The sequence below is a fragment of the Pleurodeles waltl genome, chromosome 3_1, assembly GCF_031143425.1.
Source record: "Pleurodeles waltl isolate 20211129_DDA chromosome 3_1, aPleWal1.hap1.20221129, whole genome shotgun sequence".
Taxonomy (NCBI): Eukaryota; Metazoa; Chordata; class Amphibia; order Caudata; family Salamandridae; genus Pleurodeles; species Pleurodeles waltl.
Genome location: NC_090440.1, coordinates 274,775,244 through 274,796,682, shown reverse-complemented (window position 1 = coordinate 274,796,682; position 21,439 = coordinate 274,775,244). Strand labels below are relative to the sequence as shown.

Genomic DNA, 21,439 nt, shown 5'->3' with positions numbered 1-21,439 from the left:
AACACAAATTCAGCAATGCTCTAGATGGTCAAGCTCAGATCTGACTCCACCACATGCATTAACAAGTCCCTCACAAATTCATTTTGCAGCCACAGAAAGACAGTCACCGGGTCAGGATGTGGGAGAGGATTTGGGGCGTCAAATTGATCCCTAATCATTTGACCCCGCTGAAGACTTTTCAGGCTGGTCGAAGATCCTGGAATGTTTTCATGGCATGTTGTTGCTTGCATTCCTCTTTCAGTTCCCAGATACTTTGGCGAGGTCACCATTAAGCTTGTGTGAGACTTTTCATTAATTGATTTATATCAAATGTCAGTATCCTGTACTGGTATTCCCATTCTGTTGCTAAGGTACATTCTGTCCTTCTCCTTGGCCTGCGGCTTAAGGGCAGACAGGTTTCAGTCATGTTTGCCTGTGCACGGAAGTAAGTGTCTATAACCAAAGAGGCTTTGACAATCCACTCCACTGATACCCAGGTCCATCATGAAGGCATGCTCCTGCAGGGCAGTCTTTCGGCAAGGAGCTTTACCAGTGGTAAACTTGTTTTATGGCTGTAGCGAATAGCCTTCCAGGATGATCATTGTGGTTCAATGAAAACAGCCTGAACTGAAACATCCTTTTGTCACAGGATTCTAATTTTGCCCACTAGTCCATGAAAGAAGGCGGAGCCTTGCCCGTTTAGGAAAGAGGCCTACAGAAGACTAAGCTGGGACATTTCCAAAGTCCATGACTGGGCTGTCTTTGGGAGCCCATTTTTCTCTCACTCAGTACTAACAGAAGGTTAGCTCAGTATGTGACTTCTTACAGACATCTTGAGCCTGCTTGAGGACTTGGGATTCAATGGCAAGAGTTGGCTTTAATGGGAGAGCCCCAACTGACCCCAGAGCATAATAGCATAATTATACATTGAGGTATTGTGTTCAATGGACAGGGCACAGAGGTCTATGCCATCAAAGAGTAATACCACTTGACTGTTGCAAGTGGGGTGCAGGTCCTTGTAACCTTGTCACCACTGTCTGAATCCCCCAAGGAAGAGGCTTTTTGGTTTCTCCAAAGGTAGCAGTTTAGATGGCACTGCTGGTGCCCCAGTCATGAGTGAACATCATCGTTCAACTGTCTGGTACCAAACTAGAGTGAGAAGGTGATGCAGAGCTGGCTAATGTGAAGAACTGCTTGTCACTGGCCCTTTGGGTCCAGGGGAAGCACCACAGTTGCTTCCCTGGCACCAGAAAATGAAGGGGAAACAACTTGAGTACTCTCCCTAGCATTCCGTTTCTCACTCAAGGCATTGAGGAAGGTATATGCATTGTGAGGTTATGACCTGCCTATGCACAAGGGAGTCATACTGAGGACATATCCCACAAAAACACTGGAGGAGCATCAGAGAAAACAAATACTGCAGCATCTGCGATTAGCCATATCTGGTATTGTGAGCCAGTACTTTAGAACATTTTATCAAACACTAAGGAGCGTCTGCACATCAATGCAGACAAGAACTGAGACTCAGGAGCGGAAATCCTGCTGGCTGTTAATTCTCCTAAACTGCATTGAAATCAAATCCATGGAACATTTGGAAAAGCTGCTTTAGCTCTACTGCATAGGTTGGAATGCCTGCCTGTCTATGAAAGTTGCTGGACAGCACCTGTAAGGAGTAGTGACCTGGCACCAGAAGAAACCAGAGCCCCTCTGTGTAGAAGGACTTGTATGGGACAGTCCAACAGACTATGCCTACTCTGTTTCAGAGAAATGGCTAAATGACCAGAGAGATCGTACTGTAGTACAGTCACCTCGGTCCTGGGGAAGGCTCACAGACATCCAGCCAAAACTGAGCTTCCTTCATCTCTGAACCTCTCTGTGCCTTTTATAGTGTGTATGCCTTAGTCTAGTTGCTCCTTGTGATCTTGAGGTAGGGTATACTTCAACCCTGGGCCATTGGGATAAGCTGCTGAATAGTACTCAACAGATGGTAACGTAATTAATTATGATCACAACTAACATGAACTAGTGACAAATCTAACAACATGAGTCAAGAATGCTGATCTATACGTTTACCACTGTCATTTAGTTTTCTATGTCAACAAACTTTCAACTTCTCCAAGACAATAGTTGTCCAAAGGAAATCTGATGCATGTACCAATACCTTTTTCTTTGTCCAGTGGAGGGAGAATGCTATTGTCTCTGCAGACCTTGAAATAGATCTCCTGTTCAATCCCATCAGGTATTGCACCTTGTGGGATAATGATGCTGACACCGGTCTCAATAGAGCTTAAAACACCGCCATTGGAATTGAACACTCCCCTAGCTGTTGCCACTACAGTATGCCCATCATCCTCATCATCATCTTCCAAAGCAGAAGGGCTGAAAATTGCAAAAGAGGATTATAAAAGCAGAATCAAGTATACACAGATGTGCATATAAATTACATTAAACAAGAACCTACACAAATAAATCCATTACAATTAATATATCTATAGCGTATCTCCTGCATGCATTAACAGGTGTTATTAGATGGGTCCAGAGTTATCACCATGGTAAATGACTTTCATAAACAAAAGAATCTTTAAATGAGAAACTGCAATTGGTATCTTTGGTGTTTTGCTCCTACTATGCTGGAAAACGATTTGCTATGGTGCAGCAGATAAATAAGTACAGCAGCAATACCTAATTTTAAACTAATACTCAACCTATGCATTTACAAGTAATGTTTGGAAACCAAATTACCTGTAACAATTGGTTTGCAGCCTGCAGTGCTGCAGATTCATTTACTGTGCAAAGTAGTAATGGGTTCAGAAAATTACAAACTCCTTATTCAAGGAAGGGCTTTCGAGGTGACTTGAGTCACCTCCCATGAAACAAAGCATTAGGACACAAAGTGCACTTCAGATTGTGCTCCTGCCCCCAAAGGGTTGGTATATTATTTGTGATAAAGTGAAGTGTTGGAACGCTTGTGTATTGTATGAGTAATGTACACTGCTATCTATGTCCAAACTTATTTTCTGGTGCTCATTTCTGAGCATTGGGCTGGGTGCATGTGAGCCTAAAGCACTACAAGCTGTAAACCAATTGTTATAGGTAAGATCACATGCTGTACATAGATTGAAAAGCAGTACCAAACTCCTGTGGTGGTTGCATGCAAAATTGGCCGATGTCCGTAACATTCTTTTAAGTACTGCATGGCTAACACTTCTTGTTGGTGTGATTGTCCCAGAGTAATACATAGCGAATGTGTAGGTGTAACTCCATGTGGAGGCTTTATCAATGGAATATTTCCTAGGAATGCAACAGTGGTCTATTTTTACAAGCGGAATGAGCTCTGAGAACAATGTGCTGTATGAATTTGTCTTTGGTGTAATATAGCGATTGAATCTAACAATCCATCTTCAGAGACCGATTTTTGAGATGGGGCTACCAAGATACGGTTGTGCAAAAGCAATGAAAGTTTGTTTTGTGCACCTAATTGACATGATATGGACAACATATTGCATGAGAGCCCTTTGTTCATTAAATGTGAGTAGCGCTTCTTCAACTAGTGTTTGTGGCTGCCGGGGGAAAAGAAAGCAATCAAATGGATTTACTGATATAAATGGTTGATATAATGTTTGGCACGAAATGAGGATATATATATATAACACAACTCTACCCTTGTGAAACCATTTAAAGTGTTCCTCAGCTGATAAGGCTTGAAGTTCACTAACTCCTCTGAAAGAGGTAATAGCCACAAGCAGGACAATGTTCCAAGGGAGACACTGCAGTGGACACGATTGGAGCTGTGTGAAGTGAGCTCCAAGGAGTCTAGGAGGGATGACCCTTTTATAAATGCCCTAATAAAAGGAACTGTAAAAATTCACTGATACTGACTGACGCTGTTCTATAGGTGACCAGCTCCGGCTACTGAGTACACCATTATGGAAATTCAGGAGTATCCTGATTTATTATAATATTTTTTTTTAAAGAGTATAGCATCATGGATAATGTGTTAGACCGTAGCCCTTAGGGTGGAACGTGGTGACTGTAGCAGTAAAATACAATGTGTTTCCATTTATTTATATACCATGCCAAAGTACTAGGTTTTCTAATTCCTTTTAGAATTTGGATACATGCCTTTGGTAGCTATAAGTACAAATATTCTAATGTTGCTTTTCATAATGGTGAATGGACATCTCGGCTAGCAGAGATTACCACGGCTGAAGTGCCCACCTTGGACAAGGAGAATTAATGTCATAAATGACTGTTTCTTAACTAAATAGGGAATTAGTTGGTGTGGGGGAAGCCTTTAGCAAATATCCCAGACCAACTGATCCAAAGGACAATGCATATGGACAGCGGATGTGAATAACTGAAGCCCAAGCTTTGCCATTTTGTATTCTAGTGGGTGGCAAACTGGTCTACTGCTGGGGTCTCACAAAGTTGGAAGTAGTGGTTGAGAATGTGAGAGTTTTCTCCCATTCATGACTTTCCTGCTTAGTGGAACTACAATTCCAATGTCCACCCTTGGTCAGTGCTTCACCAGCACGTATATATGATGATCTGTAATACAACACCAAATTAACTGAACTAGCTTGGTGTCCTGGGGAGAATGTGTATCCCTGTTAATTGTGCTCATGCGGTCTGTGAGTGAAGACTACTGTCTATTGTTTGAAGAGCTAGTTGTACTGTCATGAGCTCCAACACAATGTGTGGGAGTCGAACATACAGAGAACATTCTACTTACATTGTTTAATTACCAATGTAATCTCCCCAGCTTCTGATGGCGACATCTGTGCTGATGGTCGCATGCAGCTGGGGAGTTGTGAAATTATCTGCCCTGTACAATTGTGCCTTCTTCCACAACTGTAGTTTGCTGAACACTGGGCTCTAACAACACTAGAAAATGCTATTCCCCAGTTGCTTCACACCACTCTGGGAAACCTGGCTATTAGTTGTGGAGCATGTGAGTCCTTCTCATGTAAGAAATCCAAAATCTTGTCAGGTCCAACAATAAAGTTATAAATATAAACAAACCGGGTCTCAGCCTCTGTTAGCCATATCACAGAGCAGACAGACTTCAAATAAGGAAAACAGTGTAAAGTTTGTAGCAGTACCAAAACAATTAAAAAGGCACAACACAATAAAAATCCAGCAACCATTTTTTTTTTAAATCAGGAAAAATGGCATAAAAACAACTAAAATCCAAAAAGGGTAACTGGAGATATGCAAACAAATCAGAAGTCACTGTTTGCAGTTGACTGGGTCCCATGCATGAACTCAGGCCGACTGTGATGGAGCAGAGGTCAGATATCCCAAGCGGGTAATCCCGGTTAAAGATTTCATTATCTGACATAGTATCTGAAATGGAAGTTCAAATCCTCCAGCAAGGCAAGGATGCAGACTGTATTTGGTGAAGCCCTCTTGAAGATGTATTGTTGGACAAGGTACCACTGAAGTCACTGGTTTTGGTGGGACAAATTCAGATTTTATGCCTGGCGAAGTCTTCTCATTGGTCTGATACTTTTCAAGACTTCGCCAGGTTAAGATTTCAACGTTAAGACTTTGTCACATATAGAGTAATTTTTATCGCACTGGAGTATTTTGAGCTCTTTAAAAAAAGACTATGTTCTATGGAAAACGGACACCTTTACAGCGAAGCTTTGTTGTCGCTCTGAAGGACTTGGAAATCCAAAAATGAACCAAGTCATAACTTTTCTGTTTTTCTGGAGTAGTTCTTCTTGTCTCTTCTAAGGTTTCCATGACCTCAGAGACACCACTAATAGGCCTGTACTTGCACCAACAAAGGCCACCAGCAGGGTCCAATCCAAGTCTACTTGCTACTGGTCACTCCAGGAAAAGAGCTTCTGGTTTCTTCTGTCCCTGTAGCCGACAATGAGGTCAGCCTATTGACCACTGGAGTCCTCGTCTCAGTCTTCAGTTACTCACAGACAGCAGATTTAGATGTGTTCTGATGAGCTAAAGATGAGGTTTCGTTTTTGAAGATTCATTAGCCAATGGGTGGAGGTGACTCCTGAACACTTCCCAACTAATTAGAGTAAAGCTCTTTGGGGCACCCCCATCCTACCTTTGAAGCACACTGTTCTGTCTTACTACAAACTATCCAACAGTGCACTACTTCGAGGTTTCTGATGTGCCAGCCAGGGCTGTGTTTAGGGAAATTAGCAGTCCCCTCCTCCTCAACTACACCAAACTGGTTTTGGGACCAGCTTCCCTTTCCCACTGGGCTGGTGCCAAGCTAACGAGAGAGGGCCCATGGAACAAAGGCTTCTATTCACACAGATCTCCCTTTATACTTTAACTATGCACAGGAATGCCTCGTCCTAGTTCCTTTCAAGTTAATTAAGTTCCTAATCTTTCCCAGATGCCCTTTCTGAGATATGAGGAGCTGCATGTCTTGCAACCAGGCCTTCCTGCCAAAAGGCCCAATCCACTGCTTTAGCTCGGGAGCAGTTCTTAAACCTCATAAAGGGGACGCACAAGCAGGGCCCAGCTGCTGGCAGGCTAATGTTCATTAGCCTACTTGAGATTTAGGCAAAGCATACAATTTAAAAAAAATACTTATGCTAAATATTTACTGAAATGTGACCATCTTGGATGCAGCGGAATTCAAGAACTATAGGTCTATTTCCTTACTACCCACCCCGGCCAAAATACTAGATAAGCACATTAATACGCAACTCTCCACCTTCCTAGAAGATAACAACCTTCTCCACCCATCCCAGATGGGCTTTAGACCGGGACACAGCACAGAAGCAGCACTCATCGCAGTGGTGGAGGAAGCTAGGAAGTGTGCAGATAAGGGACAAACTACAGTGGTCATACTGATTGATCTGAGTGCGGCGTTCGACACTGTAGATCATCAGGTGCTGACACAGATGATGAGGGACAGCGGAATTAAGGGACGAGCCCTTGGGCTGCTCATCTCCTTTTTAGAAGGTAGAACATTTCAGGTCCTTGACCGTCCCATTACTCTGATAAATTCCAATACAACTGCGGCGTTCCACCGGGATCATCTCTTAGCCCGCCACTTTTTAACATATATATGGCCCCTCTGGCCACGTTGGTGGAATCCTTCGGACTAACCTTGGTGTCTTACGCAGATGGCACCCAACTGGTGGTCTCCTTTTCATCGGACATAGCCTCAGAAGGCGCCACACTGTCCTCCTGTCTACAAGCTGTGTCAGGATGGATATCGGACAGCAAACTGCAACTAAACTGTGAGAAAACGGAACTAATGATCTTGGGCCCGGAATCTTCACCAAGCAAACCGATTAAGATTCCTAGCACCTTGGAGGAACTTCCTCCTCCAAAGAAACATATCAAAAGTCTAGGATATGGCTGGATCCCTTGTTAACACTGGAAAAGCATACTAGGCACATATCGTCTACCTGCTTCGGCCTACTGAGACTCCTGAGGAAGGTCTTTGTAATTCTGCCCGTGTTGGCCAGAAGGCTCATCATCCAGGCTACTGTTCTTTCCAGGTTAGATTATGGCAATGGCCTACTTTTTGGCTCTCCGTCTTATGTAAAGAAGAAACTGCAGCGGGTACAAAATGCAGCTGCCCGCTTGCTATTGGATATTCCTAGATGGCCCTCGGTAAAAGCGGGTTTAGTCTCTTTACACTGGCTACCCACCGAACAGCGCATAAAATTCAAGGCCCTGTGCTGTATACACAGGTCCCTTCAGAATAGAGGTCCTCCACTCTTAAATAACCTAGCCTCTTTCTACAAACCGAATACAGACCTTAGATCGTCCTCAGCAGCACTGGCTACTCTACCCAGAGTAAACAAAGTTAGGTGGGGCGTCGCCACAATGGCATACCTGGGTGGCAAGTTGTGGAACTCTCTGCCTCCCAGATTGCGACTGATAAGCCATGAATAAAATTTTCGGAGGGCTTTGAAAATTTGGCTGTTTTAGATCTGGCGTGTGCAATGCCGAGATCTGGTCATGGTCCGCTAGCGCTGGGAAGCCTTAGGGTAGCTATGCGCTCTACAAATTGGATAACATAACATAACATTACATTACTGAACCAGATTTATAATAAACCTTAAAATACTGTTTTAAATCACTCTTATCCAAAACCAAAGAAAGCAGAACTACTATTTCATCTGAACTTATTTTTTTCTCATAGGGCAGCTATAGTGTAGAAAGCTACTGGAGGCTAGTCACTGTAGGTACACACCAACACTAAATTCTTCAATGTACCATTTCTAAATACTAGGTGCCCTATATTGTGGGTTACAAGGCCTACTTAGGGGTTACTTGATATTTAGAAGTAGGGTTCTTTCTTGTCAAAAAGGGTTATTTTAACAGGTTGGCCTGCAGGTTTTTAAAGCAGAGCCACCAGGCTACACAGGTTTTGTGGGTCTAGTGGATGGCACCTGCTGCAGCCCACAGGTGACTTAGCTTTCAGTGCCATGTGGTGTATTTTTATTGCACCATGTAATATGGCCTTACTGGAAAGTTAAATATGTCAATTGAAGATTTCCTAATTTTACCATGTTTAAGGGGTGGGAACACAAACACTGGGGACTGGACTGCACTTCCCCTGTGGGCAGAGTTAAAAACCAACAATATCAGAAAGCAGAAACGGAGGGTTACTATGCAAATAATTTTCTCACAATCATTGTCTGGTTAGACATTCCTGTAAAGGGAGCATGTGCAATCTTGCATTTGGTATCAGCACCAAGCAGGACCCCATCATTCCCAACAAATTAATTATCATTATCAGAGGACATGTCTGGGACAGAGGAAGCAGCCTTTGAAATGCCTTTCCTCTACCATTGCTGGGGTAAACTTTAGCGATGGCTGTAATGAGTGATGCTACCAGATAACTATGGGTTGCTGCAGAGAGAGGTGTGATTTTTTTTGTCATTGATCGTGAAGCCCAATTTGTTGAGAAGCTGAATATCCTGTTGAATGTAGGTGAAACATTGCACAGGATTTCACAAATGTATCTAATCAATCATTTAAATATGGGAACACACTAATGTGGCTGTTCCTTAACCCCTTCGCTGCCAGGCCTTTTCCCCCTCCTGTGCCGAGCCTTTTTTTGGCTATTTGGAGCAGTTCGCGCTTAGGCCCTCATAACTTTTTGTTCACGTAAGCTACCCACGACAAATTTGCGTCCTTTTTTTCCAACATCCTAGGGATTCTAGAGGTACCCAGACTTTGTGGGTTCCCCAGAAGGAGGCCAAGAAATTAGCCAAAAAACAGTGAAAATTTCGTTTTTTTAAAAAAAATTGGAAAAATGGGCTGCAGAAGAAGGCTTGTGGTTTTTTCCCTGAAAAGGGCATCAACAAAGGGTTTGCAGTGATAAAATCACCAGCTTCCCAGCTTTCAGGAACAGGCAGACTTGAATCAGAAAACCCAATTTTTCAACACAATTTTGGCATTTTACTGGGACATTCCCCATTTTTACGATTTTTTGTGCTTTCAGCCTCCTTCCAGTCAGTGACAGAAATGGGCATGAAACCAATGCTGGATCCCAGAAACCGCAACATTTCTGAAAAGTAGACAAAATTCTGAATTCAGCAAGGGGTAATTTGTGTAGATCCTACAAGGGTTTCCTACAGAAAATGACAACTGAAAAAGAAAAATATTGAAATTGAGGTGAAAAAAACATCCATTTTTCTCTAAGTTTTACTCTGTAATTTTTTCCTGCAATGTCAGATTTTCAAAAGCAATATACCGTTACGTCTGCTGGACTCTTCTGGTTGCGGGGATATATAGGGCTTGTAGGTTCATCAAGAACTCTAGGTACCCAGTGCCAATAAATGACCTGCACCCTGCAGTGGGTTTTCATTCTATGCCGGGTATACAGCAATTCATTTGCTGAAATATAAAGAGTAAAAAATAGCTATCAAGAAAACCTTTGTATTTCCAAAATGGGCACAAGATAAGGTGTTGAGAAGCAGTGGTTATTTGCACATCTCTGAATTCCAGGGTGCCCATACTAGCATGTGAATTACAGGGCATTTCTCAAATAGATGTCTTTTTTACACACTGTCTTACATTTGGAAGGGAAAAATGTAGAGAAAGACAAGGGGCAATAACACTTGTTTTGCTATTCTATGTTCCCCCAAGTCTCCCGATAAAAATGATACCTCACTTGTGTGGGTAGGCCTAGCGCCCGCGACAGGATAAGCCCCAAAACACAACGTGGACACATCACAGAAAACAGACCTGTTTTTAGCAAAGTGCCTACCTGTAGATTTTGGCCTTTAGCTCAGCCGCCACCTAGGGAAACCTACCAAACCTGTGCATTTCTGAAAACTAGAGACCTAGGGGAATCCAAGATGGGGTGACTTGTGTGGCTGGGACCAGGTTCTGTTACCCAGAATCCTTTGCAAACCTCAAAATTTGGCTAAAAAAACACATGTTCCTCACATTTCTGTGGCAGAAAGTTCTGGAATCTGAGAGGAGCCACACATTTCCTTCCACCCAGCGTTCCCCCACGTCTCCCGATAAAAATGATACCTCACTTGTGTGGGTAGGCCTAGCGCCCGCGACAGGAAACGCCCCAAAGCGCAACGTGGACACATCACAGAAAACAGACCTGTTTTTAGCAAAGTGCCTACCTGTAGATTTTGGCCTGTAGCTCAGCCGCCACCTAGGGAAACCTACCAAACCTGTGCATTTCTGAAAACTAGAGACCTAGGGGAATCCAAGATGGGGTGACTTGTGTGGCTGGGACCAGGTTCTGTTACCCAGAATCCTTTGCAAACCTCAAAATTTGGCTAAAAAAACACATGTTCCTCACATTTCTGTGGCAGAAAGTTCTGGAATCTGAGAGGAGCCACAAATTTCCTTCCACCCAGCGTTCCCCCACGTCTCCCGATAAAAATGATACCTCACTTGTGTGGGTAGGCCTAGCGCCCACGACAGGAAACGCCCCAAAGCGCAACGTGGACACAACCAAATGTTTGAAGGAAAACAGAGGTGTTTTTTGCAAAGTGCCTACCTGTAGATTTTGGCCTGTAGCTCAGCCGCCACCTAGGGAAACCTACCAAACCTGTGCATTTCTGAAAACTAGAGACCTAGGGGAATCCAAGATGGGGTGACTTGTGTGGCTGGGACCAGGTTCTGTTACCCAGAATCCTTTGCAAACCTCAAAATGTGGCTAAAAAAACACATGTTCCTCACATTTCTGTGGCAGAAAGTTCTGGAATCTGAGAGGAGCCACAAATTTCCTTCCACCCAGCGTTCCCCCACGTCTCCCGATAAAAGTGATACCTCACTTGTGTGGGTAGGCCTAGCGCCCACGACAGGAAACGCCCCAAAGCGCAACGTGGACACAACCAAATTTTTGAAGGAAAACAGAGGTGTTTTTTGCAAAGTGCCTACCTGTAGATTTTGGCCTGTAGCTCAGCCGCCACCTAGGGAAACCTACCAAACCTGTGCATTTCTGAAAACTAGAGACCTAGGGGAATCCAAGATGGGGTGACTTGTGTGGCTGGGACCAGGTTCTGTTACCCAGAATCCTTTGCAAACCTCAAAATGTGGCTAAAAAAACACATGTTCCTCACATTTCTGTGGCAGAAAGTTCTGGACTCTGAGAGGAGCCACAAATTTCCTTCCACCCAGCGTTCCCCCACGTCTCCCGATAAAAGTGATACCTCACTTGTGTGGGCAGGCCTAGCGCCCGCGACAGGAAACGCCCCAAAGCGCAACGTGGACACATCACAGAAAACAGACCTGTTTTTAGCAAAGTGCCTACCTGTGGATTTTGGCCTGTAGCTCAGCCGCCACCTAGGGAAACCTACCAAACCTGTGCATTTCTGAAAACTAGAGACCTAGGGGAATCCATGATGGGGTGACTTGTGTGGCTGGGACCAGGTTCTGTTACCCAGAATCCTTTGCAAACCTCAAAATTTGGCTAAAAAAACACATGTTCCTCACATTTCTGTGGCAGAAAGTTCTGGAATCTGAGAGGAGCCACAAATTTCCTTCCACCCAACGTTCCCCCACGTCTCCCGATAAAAATGATACCTCACTTGTGTGGGTAGGCCTAGCGCTCGCGACAGGAAATGGCCCAAAACACAACGTGAACACATCAAATTTTTTCATAGAAAACAGTGCCTACGTGTAGATTTTGGCCTCTAGCTCAGCCGGCACCTGGGGAAACCTAGCAAACCAGCGCATTTTTGAAAACTAGAGACCTAGGGGAATCCAAGATGGGGTGATTTGCGGGGCTCTGACCAGCTTCTGTTACCCAGAATCCTTTGCAAACATCAAAATCTGGCCAAAAAACACTTTTTCCTCTCATTTCGGTGACAGAAAGTTCTGGAATCTGAGAGGAGCCACAAATTTCCTTCCACCCAGCGTTCCCCTAAGTCTCTCCATAAAAATGGTACCTCACTTGTGTGGGTAGGCCTAGCGCCCACGAAAGGAAATGGCCCAAAACACAACGTGGACACAACATATTTTTTCACAGAAAACAGAGGTGTTTTTTGCAAAGTGCCTACATGTGGATTTTGGCCTCTAGCTCAGCCGGCCCCAGGGGGGGGGGGGGGGAAATGCCCTAAAATAAATTTGACCCCCCACCCCCCCAAAACCCCCCTGCCCAGGTGCGACCCTTGCCTACGGGGTCGCTACCCCTGCGTGACATTGGCGCCAAAAAACAAATTCCCGGTGCCTAGTGGTTTCTGCCCCCTTGGGGCTGATTGACCTCAAATCGACCAATCTGCCCCCAAGGGGGGCAGAAATGGTCTAAACACAGTTTGCCCCCCAGGGGAGCGACCCTTGTCTGATGGGTCGCTCCCCATCTCTAAAAAAACAAACAAACTAAAAAAAAAACACTAAAAAAAATTTGCCCTGGCAACAAGAGGTTTCTGCCCCCAGGGGGGGCAGAAATGGCCTAAAATAAATTTGCCCCCTGAACCCCCACCTCCCCCCCCCCCCGGAGCTACCATTGCCTACGGGGTCGCTCCCCCTGCGTGACATTGGCGCCAAAAAACAAATCCCGGTGCCTAGTGGTTTCTGCCCCCTTGGGGCAGATTGACCTAAAATCGACCAATCTGCCCCCAAGGGGGGCAGAAATGGTCTAAACACAGTTTGCCCCCCAGGGGAGCAACCCTTGTCTGATGGGTCGCTCCCCATCTCTAAAAAAACAAACAAACAAACAAAAAAAAAACCACAAAAAAAATATTTGCCCTGGCGCCTAGAGGTTTCTGCCCCCCCTGTGGGTAGATCGGCCTAATACCAATAGGGCGATCTGCCCCCAGGGGGGGCAGAGATGGCCTAAAATAATTTTGCCACCCCCCCCGGGGAGCGACCCTTGACTACAAGGTCGCTCCCCTTGTGTGACGGCGCAAAAAAAAGATCCCTGGTGCCTAGTGGTTTCTGCCCCCCTTGGGGGCAGATTGACCTAAAATCGGCCGATCTGCCCCCAAAGCGGGCAGAAATGGCCTAAATACATTTTGCCCCTCCAGGGGAGCGACCCTTGTCCAAGGGGGTCGCTCCCCATCTGTAAAACAGAAAAACAAAAAAATCCCTGGTGCCTAGTGGTTTCTGGCCCCCTTGGGGGCAGATCAGCCGAATCAAAATAGGCTGATCTACCCCCCCCCAGGGGGGCAGAAATGGCCTAAAATAATCCCCCCCCCAGGGAGCGACCCTTGCCTAAGGGGTCGCTCCCCTTGCGTGAAATTCACGCAAAAAAAAAACTCCCTGGTGTCTAATGGTTTCTGCCCCCCTTGGGAGCAGATTGGCCTCATCAAAATAGGCCAATCTGCCCCCAAGGGGGGCAGAAATGGCCTAAATATAATTTCCCTGCTAGGGGAACGACCATTGCCTACGGGGTCGCTCCCCACCTAAAAAAATAAGAAAACATAAAAAAAAGAAAAAAAAAAAAGAAGATCCCTGGTGCCTAGAGGTTTCTGCCCCCCCTGGGGGCAGATCGGCCTAATAGGCCGATCTGTCCCCAGGGGGGGCAGAAGAGGCCTTCCCAAAAAAATGCCCCCCCTGGGAGCGACCCTTGCCAAAGGGGTCGCTCCCGTTGCGTGAAATTCGCGCGCAAAAACAAACTCCCTGGTGTCTAATGGTTTCTGCCCCCAAGGGGGGCAGAAATGGCCTAAATATATATTGCCCCGTAGGGGAGCGACCCTTGCCTAAGGGATCGCTCCCCACCTAAAAACAAAGAAATCATCACAAAAAAAAAAAAAAAAAAAAAAGGTCCCTGGTGCCTAGAGGTTTCTGCCCCCCCGGGGGCAGATCGGCCTAATAATAGGCCAATCTGCCCCCAGGGGGGGCAGAAAAGGCCTTCCTAAAAAAATGCCCCCCCGGGAGCGACCCTTGCCCAAGGGGTCGCTCCCTTTTGCCAATTTCACTGAAAAAAAAAAAATCCCTGGTGTCTAGTGGGGTTTCAAAAGCCGGATTGCAAGCAATCCGGCTTTTGAAACCTGTGAGAGACTTCAAAGGGAAGGAAATACATTTCCTTCCCTTTGAAGCCTCTCGGGGCCTCCCCCATGGGATTGAAAAAGAAATGCAAAAGCATTTCTTTTTCAATCGCGCTGGAAGCTCTGCTTCCAGCGCGATGGGGGAGACCCTGTGACTAATCAGCGCACGCTCGCGCGCTGACGTCACAGGGGGGGGGGGGGGGGGGGGGGGGTTGTGGGGGGTCAGGGGTGGAAGGGGAAGGGCTTCCCCTTCCATCCCTGACTTGGGGGGGAACCCCACAGAGGGAGCGCTAGCGCTCCCTCTGGGCTCTGTGCACAGGACGTAATGGTTACGTCCTGGGCACAGCAGCACTGTGCCTCAGGACGTAACCATTACGTCCTGGGCACAGAAGGGGTTAAGTGCACTGCCACTACAGCTAGACATATTGTAAATACTAGGAGAGCTTTTTTTATTTAGAGATGTAAGACTTTGAATTGGTAATGTGTTACACTTAACACAAACGTTGGGTACTGCTGAGGTGTACATCTTTCAGCTCATGCTCCACCATGCAGTGTTCCACAGATAGAAGCTGGATGGCATATTACATGGTGCCCATGGTGAAGTGCACTGAGCTGATGTAGGAAGTTGAGTGATCACAAGTCTAATGTCACCCCCACAGTTATATCCTTTTCCGGGATTGTAAATACCAAAAGTAAACTCTTTGTACACTATGATTTGTTTATCTCAATAATAGTTTTTGCTTGTAAGTGCCTGCACCTCTTCTCCTAAGGGTTTGAAATGGTGCTTGGAGATTTTGTAGGGGCTTGATGAAAGATTTGGAGGGATGGTGCGAAATGCCAAAAATTAGCTGTAGCAATAGTAGATAAGCTCCACTGATTCAAAATTATAATCTTCCAGTGCTTCATTATCTCAATAAAGAGGTGTCACTGCACTAAGTACAGCTTGGACCATTGTGCTGTCAGTTGTGCATAAGTATGATTTTATTAGGTTGTGAAATCAAGTTAAAGTCTTTTATGCTTCAAGTTTGAAGGGTAGAGTGTTCCAAGCCTAACCATCACTACAGCGAGAAAATGGAAAACTGAAGCTCAAGAAACATGGTGGATTGCACAGTGAAAAAAGCAGATGTCATAATTACTCGAAGGGAGATTGTATTTAGCTTTGTGGCAGAGACACGGCGCTTCAAATAAGCTAGGTTTAGGAACCAGCGGCCAATGAAGCTGTATAAGAAGTTAAGAAGAATTAGTGTTTGTTAAAGCCCAGCACCATAAGAGTGGAAGCATTCTGCACCAACTGTAGTCTTTGAAGCAGGTAACAAGGGAGGCAAATAGAGAGTTGCAATAATCTAGTTCTGAAGGTATTAGCGACTGCATCAAGGTTTTCCTAGAGGAAATGGGCATTTAAGGCAAGATCTTTCTATCAATGTTAAGCCGGTCGAAAGCAGGTAGAGGTCGGATTGTTAATAAGAGCTTCAAAACAGAGATTATTGTCAAATATAATGCCAAAATGGTAGTAAATGGTAAATAGGCATGGGAACAGGGACGAAAATGTCAGACTACTACTCAGAAGTCCACAGAGAAGGGTTGTCAAAGATTAATAACTCCATAATTTCAGCATGCAAATTTAAAGAATTGGCTCTCATCCATTTGGAAACTTCACCAAGGCAAGTTTTAAATTCTTTGTGTAACAATCCCACATGTTCATCATTTGGATGATTTGGGTGCCATTGCCTACTCTATGGGAAAATAATTTAAGCCTAAAAGAGTCAGTAAGGTACATCAGGGAAAAAACAAAGATTGAACAAAGTAGCATTTAAGGCTGAAAGCTGTGGAAATTCTGCTTTGAGCTATTTAAATAGGGATTGAAAACTGACCAGTGACACTGCCTGCACCTTAGTGGCCAAAAATGATAAACAGTTATTGTAGGAAGTTGGCTCTGTATGTGCTATTTCAAAGTAAGGAATAGCATGCACAGAGTCCAAGGGTTCCCCTTAGAGGTAAAATAGTGGTAAAAATAGATAATACTAATGCTCTATTTTGTGGTAGTGTGGTCGAGCAGTAGGCTTATCCAAGGAGTAGTGTTAAGCATTTGTTGTACATACACATAGACAATAAATGAGGTACACACACTCAGAGACAAATCCAGCCAATAGGTTTTTATATAGAAAAATATCTTTTCTTAGTTTATTTTAAGAACCACAGGTTCAAATTTAACATGTAATATCTTGTTCGAAAGGTATTGCAGGTAAGTACTTTAGGAACTTCAAATCATCAAAATTGCATGTATACTTTTCAAGTTATTGTCAAATAGCTGTTTCAAAAGTGGACACTTAGTGCAATTTTCACAGTTCCTGGGGGAGGTAAGTTTTTGTTAGTTTTACCAGGTAAGTAGGACACTTACAGGGTTCAGTTCTTGGTCCAAGGTAGCCCACCGTTGGGGGTTCAGAGCAACCCCAAAGTCACCACACCAGCAGCTCAGGGCCGGTCAGGTGCAGAGTTCAAAGTGGTGCCCAAAACACATAGGCTAGAATGGAGAGAAGGGGGTGCCCCGGTTCCGATCTGCTTGCAGGTAAGTACCCGCGTCTTCGGAGGGCAGACCAGAGGGGTTTTGTAGGGCACCGGGGGGGACACAAGTTGACACAGAAATTTCACCCTCAGCAGCGCGGGGGCGGCCGGGTGCAGTGTAGAAACAAGCGTCGGGTTTGTAATGGAAGTCAATGGGAGATCTAGGGATCTCTTCAGCGCTGCAGGCAGGCAAGGGGGGGATTCCTCGGGGAAACCTCCACTTGGGCGAGGGAGAGGGACTCCTGGGGGTCACTCCTCCAGTGAAAGTCCGGTCCTTCAGGTCCTGGGGGCTGCGGGTGCAGGGTCTCTCCCAGGCGTCGGGACTTTAGGTTCAAAGAGTCGCGATCAGGGGAAGCCTCGGGATTCCCTCTGCAGGCGGCGCTGTGGGGGCTCAGGGGGGACAGGTTTTGGTACTCACAGTATCAGAGTAGTCCTGGGGTCCCTCCTGAGGTGTTGGATCGCCACCAGCCGAGTCGGGGTCGCCGGGTGCAGTGTGGCAAGTCTCACGCTTCTTGCGGGGAGCTTGCAGGGTTCTTTAAAGCTGCTGGAAACAAAGTTGCAGCTTTTCTTTGGAGCAGGTCCGCTGTCCTCGGGAGTTTCTTGTCTTTTCGAAGCAGGGGCAGTCCTCAGAGGATGTCGAGGTCGCTGGTCCCTTTGGAAGGCGTCGCTGGAGCAGGATCTTTGGAAGGCAGGAGACAGGCCGGTGAGTTTCTGGAGCCAAGGCAGTTGTCGTCTTCTGGTCTTCCGCTGCAGGGGTTTTCAGCTAGGCAGTCCTTCTTCTTGTAGTTGCAGGAATCTAATTTTCTAGGGTTCAGGGTAGCCCTTAAATACTAAATTTAAGGGCGTGTTTAGGTCTGGGGGGTTAGTAGCCAATGGCTACTAGCCCTGAGGGTGGGTACACCCTCTTTGTGCCTCCTCCCAAGGGGAGGGGGTCACAATCCTAACCCTATTGGGGGAATCCTCCATCTGCAAGATGGAGGATTTCTAAAAGTTAGAGTCACTTCAGCTCAGGACACCTTAGGGGCTGTCCTGACTGGCCAGTGACTCCTCCTTGTTGCTTTCTTTGTTCCCTCCAGCCTTGCCGCCAAAAGTGGGGGCCGTGGCCGGAGGGGGCGGGCAACTCCACTAAGCTGGAGTGCCCTGCTGGGCTGTGACAAAGGGGTGAGCCTTTGAGGCTCACCGCCAGGTGTCACAGCTCCTGCCTGGGGGAGGTGTTAGCATCTCCACCCAGTGCAGGCTTTGTTACTGGCCTCAGAGTGACAAAGGCACTCTCCCCATGGGGCCAGCAACATGTCTCTAGTGTGGCAGGCTGCTGGAACCAGTCAGCCTACACAGCTAGTTGGTTAAGTTTCAGGGGGCACCTCTAAGGTGCTCTCTGGGGTGTATTTTGCAATAAAATGTACACTGGCATCAGTGTGCATTTATTGTGCTGAGAAGTTTGATACCAAACTTCCCAGTTTTCAGTGTAGCCATTATGGTGCTGTGGAGTCCGTGTAAAACAGACTCCCAGACCATATACTCTTATGGCTACCCTGCACTTACAATGTCTAAGGTTTTGCTTAGACACTGTAGGGGCACAGTGCTCATGCACTGGTACCCTCACCTATGGTATAGTGCACCCTGCCTTAGGGCTGTAAGGCCTGCTAGAGGGGTGTCTTACCTATACTGCATAGGCAGTGAGAGGCTGGCATGGCACCCTGAGGGGAGTGCCATGTCGACTTACTCATTTTGTTCTCACCAGCACACACAGGCTTGTAAGCAGTGTGTCTGTGCTGAGTGAGGGGTCTCTAGGGTGGCATAAGACATGCTGCAGCCCTTAGAGACCTTTCTTGGCATCAGGGCCCTTGGTACTAGAAGTACCAGTTACAAGGGACTTATCTGAATGCCAGGGTGTGCCAATTGTGGATACAATGGTACATTTTAGGTGAAGGAACACTGGTGCTGGGGCCTGGTTAGCAGGGTCCCAGCACACTTCTCAGTCAAGTCAGCATCAGTATCAGGCAAAAAGTGGGGGGTAACTGCAACAGGGAGCCATTTCTTTACACAAGCCCCCCCCAGCCTACAGGCCAGGAGACTCAGCCCAAGCTGGGAGAGTCTTCCTAGTCTGTCAGGCGAGGAAGAGTAGGAGAAATAGGCTGGTTAGTTGCAGGGCCTACTCTGCCTTACATCCTTCTGTTCAGGTCATTCCCTTTGGGGAACTGACCCACTTCCACAGTGATAGGACCTAGTCTGAATTGCCTCTTGTCTGCCTCTTCAATGTCTCCACCCATTCTTTCTATTTTGGTCTTAGAGGTGTCCACCTCTGCTAACCTTATCTTGGCCAGGGTCACCCCTAGCTTACACAGAGAGGTTACCCAGAGCTGGAGTAACCCCACCATGACCAATAGGGTCAGGGGGCCTAACTTGCTATTTGGCATGGGGTCAGACCACCATGCTAAGGATAGTGCAGCCATAAAGGCTAACACCGAGCAGAGGCCACTGACAGCTGTCAGTGCCCAGAACCACACCTTTAGCTCTTCACCTAAAAGGGAAGGGGCTAAGTTACAGGCTTCTTTGGGTTCAGGTTGCCTGTCTGCTGTATTGGAGTGGGGGGTTACCACATCTTGTAGTAAACACCCTTCTTCCACTCTTTCTTCTGTTAGCTGAGGAGCCACCCACTCAGGTTTAACAGTTGCCTGACTAGCCAGGACTTCTTGTGGGTCAGGTTGGACTTTATCAGGGCCATTTTTGGAGTTCTCCCCTACTGGAGCAGAATCTCCCTGGCTTGCTGTAACCTTGGCTAAAGGTTGTCCACCCCTCCTACTCTGTTTTCTTTTCTTCTTCTTCTGGGGCCTGCTTGCATTTACTGCAGAGGCAGGATTTCCAGAATCCTTGGGAGAGGACTGGCACTGGACCAGTTCCTCTCTTGGGCTCTGACTAACCTCTGGGTAGTCATTTCCAAGGAGACAATCAAGGGGGAGGTCTGTACTGACTACTACCCTTCTCCAGCTAAGAGTGCCACCCACTTCTATGGGCACTAAAGCCACAGGCCTCTTAGTGACCCTGTCTAGGCTAACTCTTACTCTGGCAGTCTCACCTGGGATGTACTGGTTTGAGAGCACCAGCCTGTCATGCACAATAGTGTGACTGGCACAAGTGTCTCTCAGGGCAGTGGTTGGGATTCCATTCACCAGTAGGTGGTGGAAGTGTCTACTTCCCTCTGGAATCTCCAACTCACCTGTTGGGCCCTGTTTCCAGTTGAAGGCTAGGAAGACCTCCTCATCTGAGGAGTCATCTCCCATGGCTACACTGGTTACCCCTGGAATTTTGTTCTGGGGTTTGTTTTTGGGACAAGAAGTGTCCTTGGTGTGGTGCCCAGACTGTTTACAGTTGTGGCACCATGCCTTAGTGGCATCCCAGTTCTTACCCTGGTACCCACCTTTGTTTTGGGTTGTGTCTTGGGGCCCACCCACCTGTTCTGGTTTTTGGGGGCCTACAGAGGACTCTTTTTCTTTGTTTCTAGTGTCACCCACTTTCTCCTGGGGAGTTTTTGTAACCCCTTTCTTTTGGTCACCCCCAGTGGAAGTTTTGGTTACCCTAGTCTTGACCCAGTGGTCTGCCTTCTTTCCCAATTCTTGGGGAGAAATTGGACCTAGGTCTACCAGATACTGATGCAACTTTTCATTGAAGCAGTTACTTAAAATGTGTTCTTTCATAAACAAATTATAAAGCCCAACATAGTCACACACTTCATTTCCAGTTAACCAACCATCTAGTGTTTTTACTGAGTAGTCTACAAAATCAACCCAGGTCTGGCTCGAGGATTTTTGAGCCCCCCTGAATCTAATTCTATACTCCTCAGTGGAGAATCCAAAGCCCTCAATCAGGGTACCCTTCATGAGGTCATAAGATTCTGCATCTTTTCCAGAGAGTGTGAGGAGTCTATCCCTACACTTTCCAGTGAACATTTCCCAAAGGAGAGCACCCCAGTGAGATCTGTTTACTTTTCTGGTTACACAAGCCCTCTCAAAAGCTGTGAACCATTTGGTGATGTCATCACCATCTTCATATTTTGTTACAATCCCTTTGGGGATTTTTAGGATGTCAGGAGAATCTCTGACCCTATTTAAGTTGCTGCCACCATCGATGGGACCTAGGCCCATCTCTTTTCTTTCCCTTTCTATGGCTAGGAGCTGCCTTTCCAAAGCCAATCTTTTGGCCATCCTGGCTAACTGGATGTCCTCTTCACTGGGGCTATCCTCAGTGATTTCAGAGGTGTTGGTCTCTCCTGTGAGGGAACCAGCATCTCTGACTATTATTTTAGGAGTCAGGGTTTGAGGGACCCTGTCCTCCCTAGATAGGACTGGTAGGGGGGAATTTTCCTCCAAGTCACTATCCTCTTCCTCTGAGTTGCCACCCTCAGAGGGGTTGGCCTTTTCAAACTCTGCCAAAAGCTCCTGGAGCTGTATTTTGGTAGGTTTGGGGCCCATTGTTATTTTCTTTATTTTACAGAG

At 46.3% G+C, this 21,439-nt stretch overlaps 1 protein-coding gene across 8 annotated transcripts in view; it reads right to left on the bottom strand.

The window, feature by feature from the left end:
• The window catches only part of TJP1 (tight junction protein 1), a 478,449-nt gene that overhangs the window by 23,856 nt on the left and 433,154 nt on the right, over positions 1-21,439 (bottom strand). For all 8 annotated transcript variants that reach the window (XM_069222373.1, XM_069222377.1, XM_069222378.1 and 5 more), the window contains one exon: positions 2,141-2,358. In XM_069222373.1, coding sequence (XP_069078474.1) covers positions 2,141-2,358 — 218 coding nt within the window. The remainder of the gene's footprint in view (positions 1-2,140; positions 2,359-21,439) is intronic.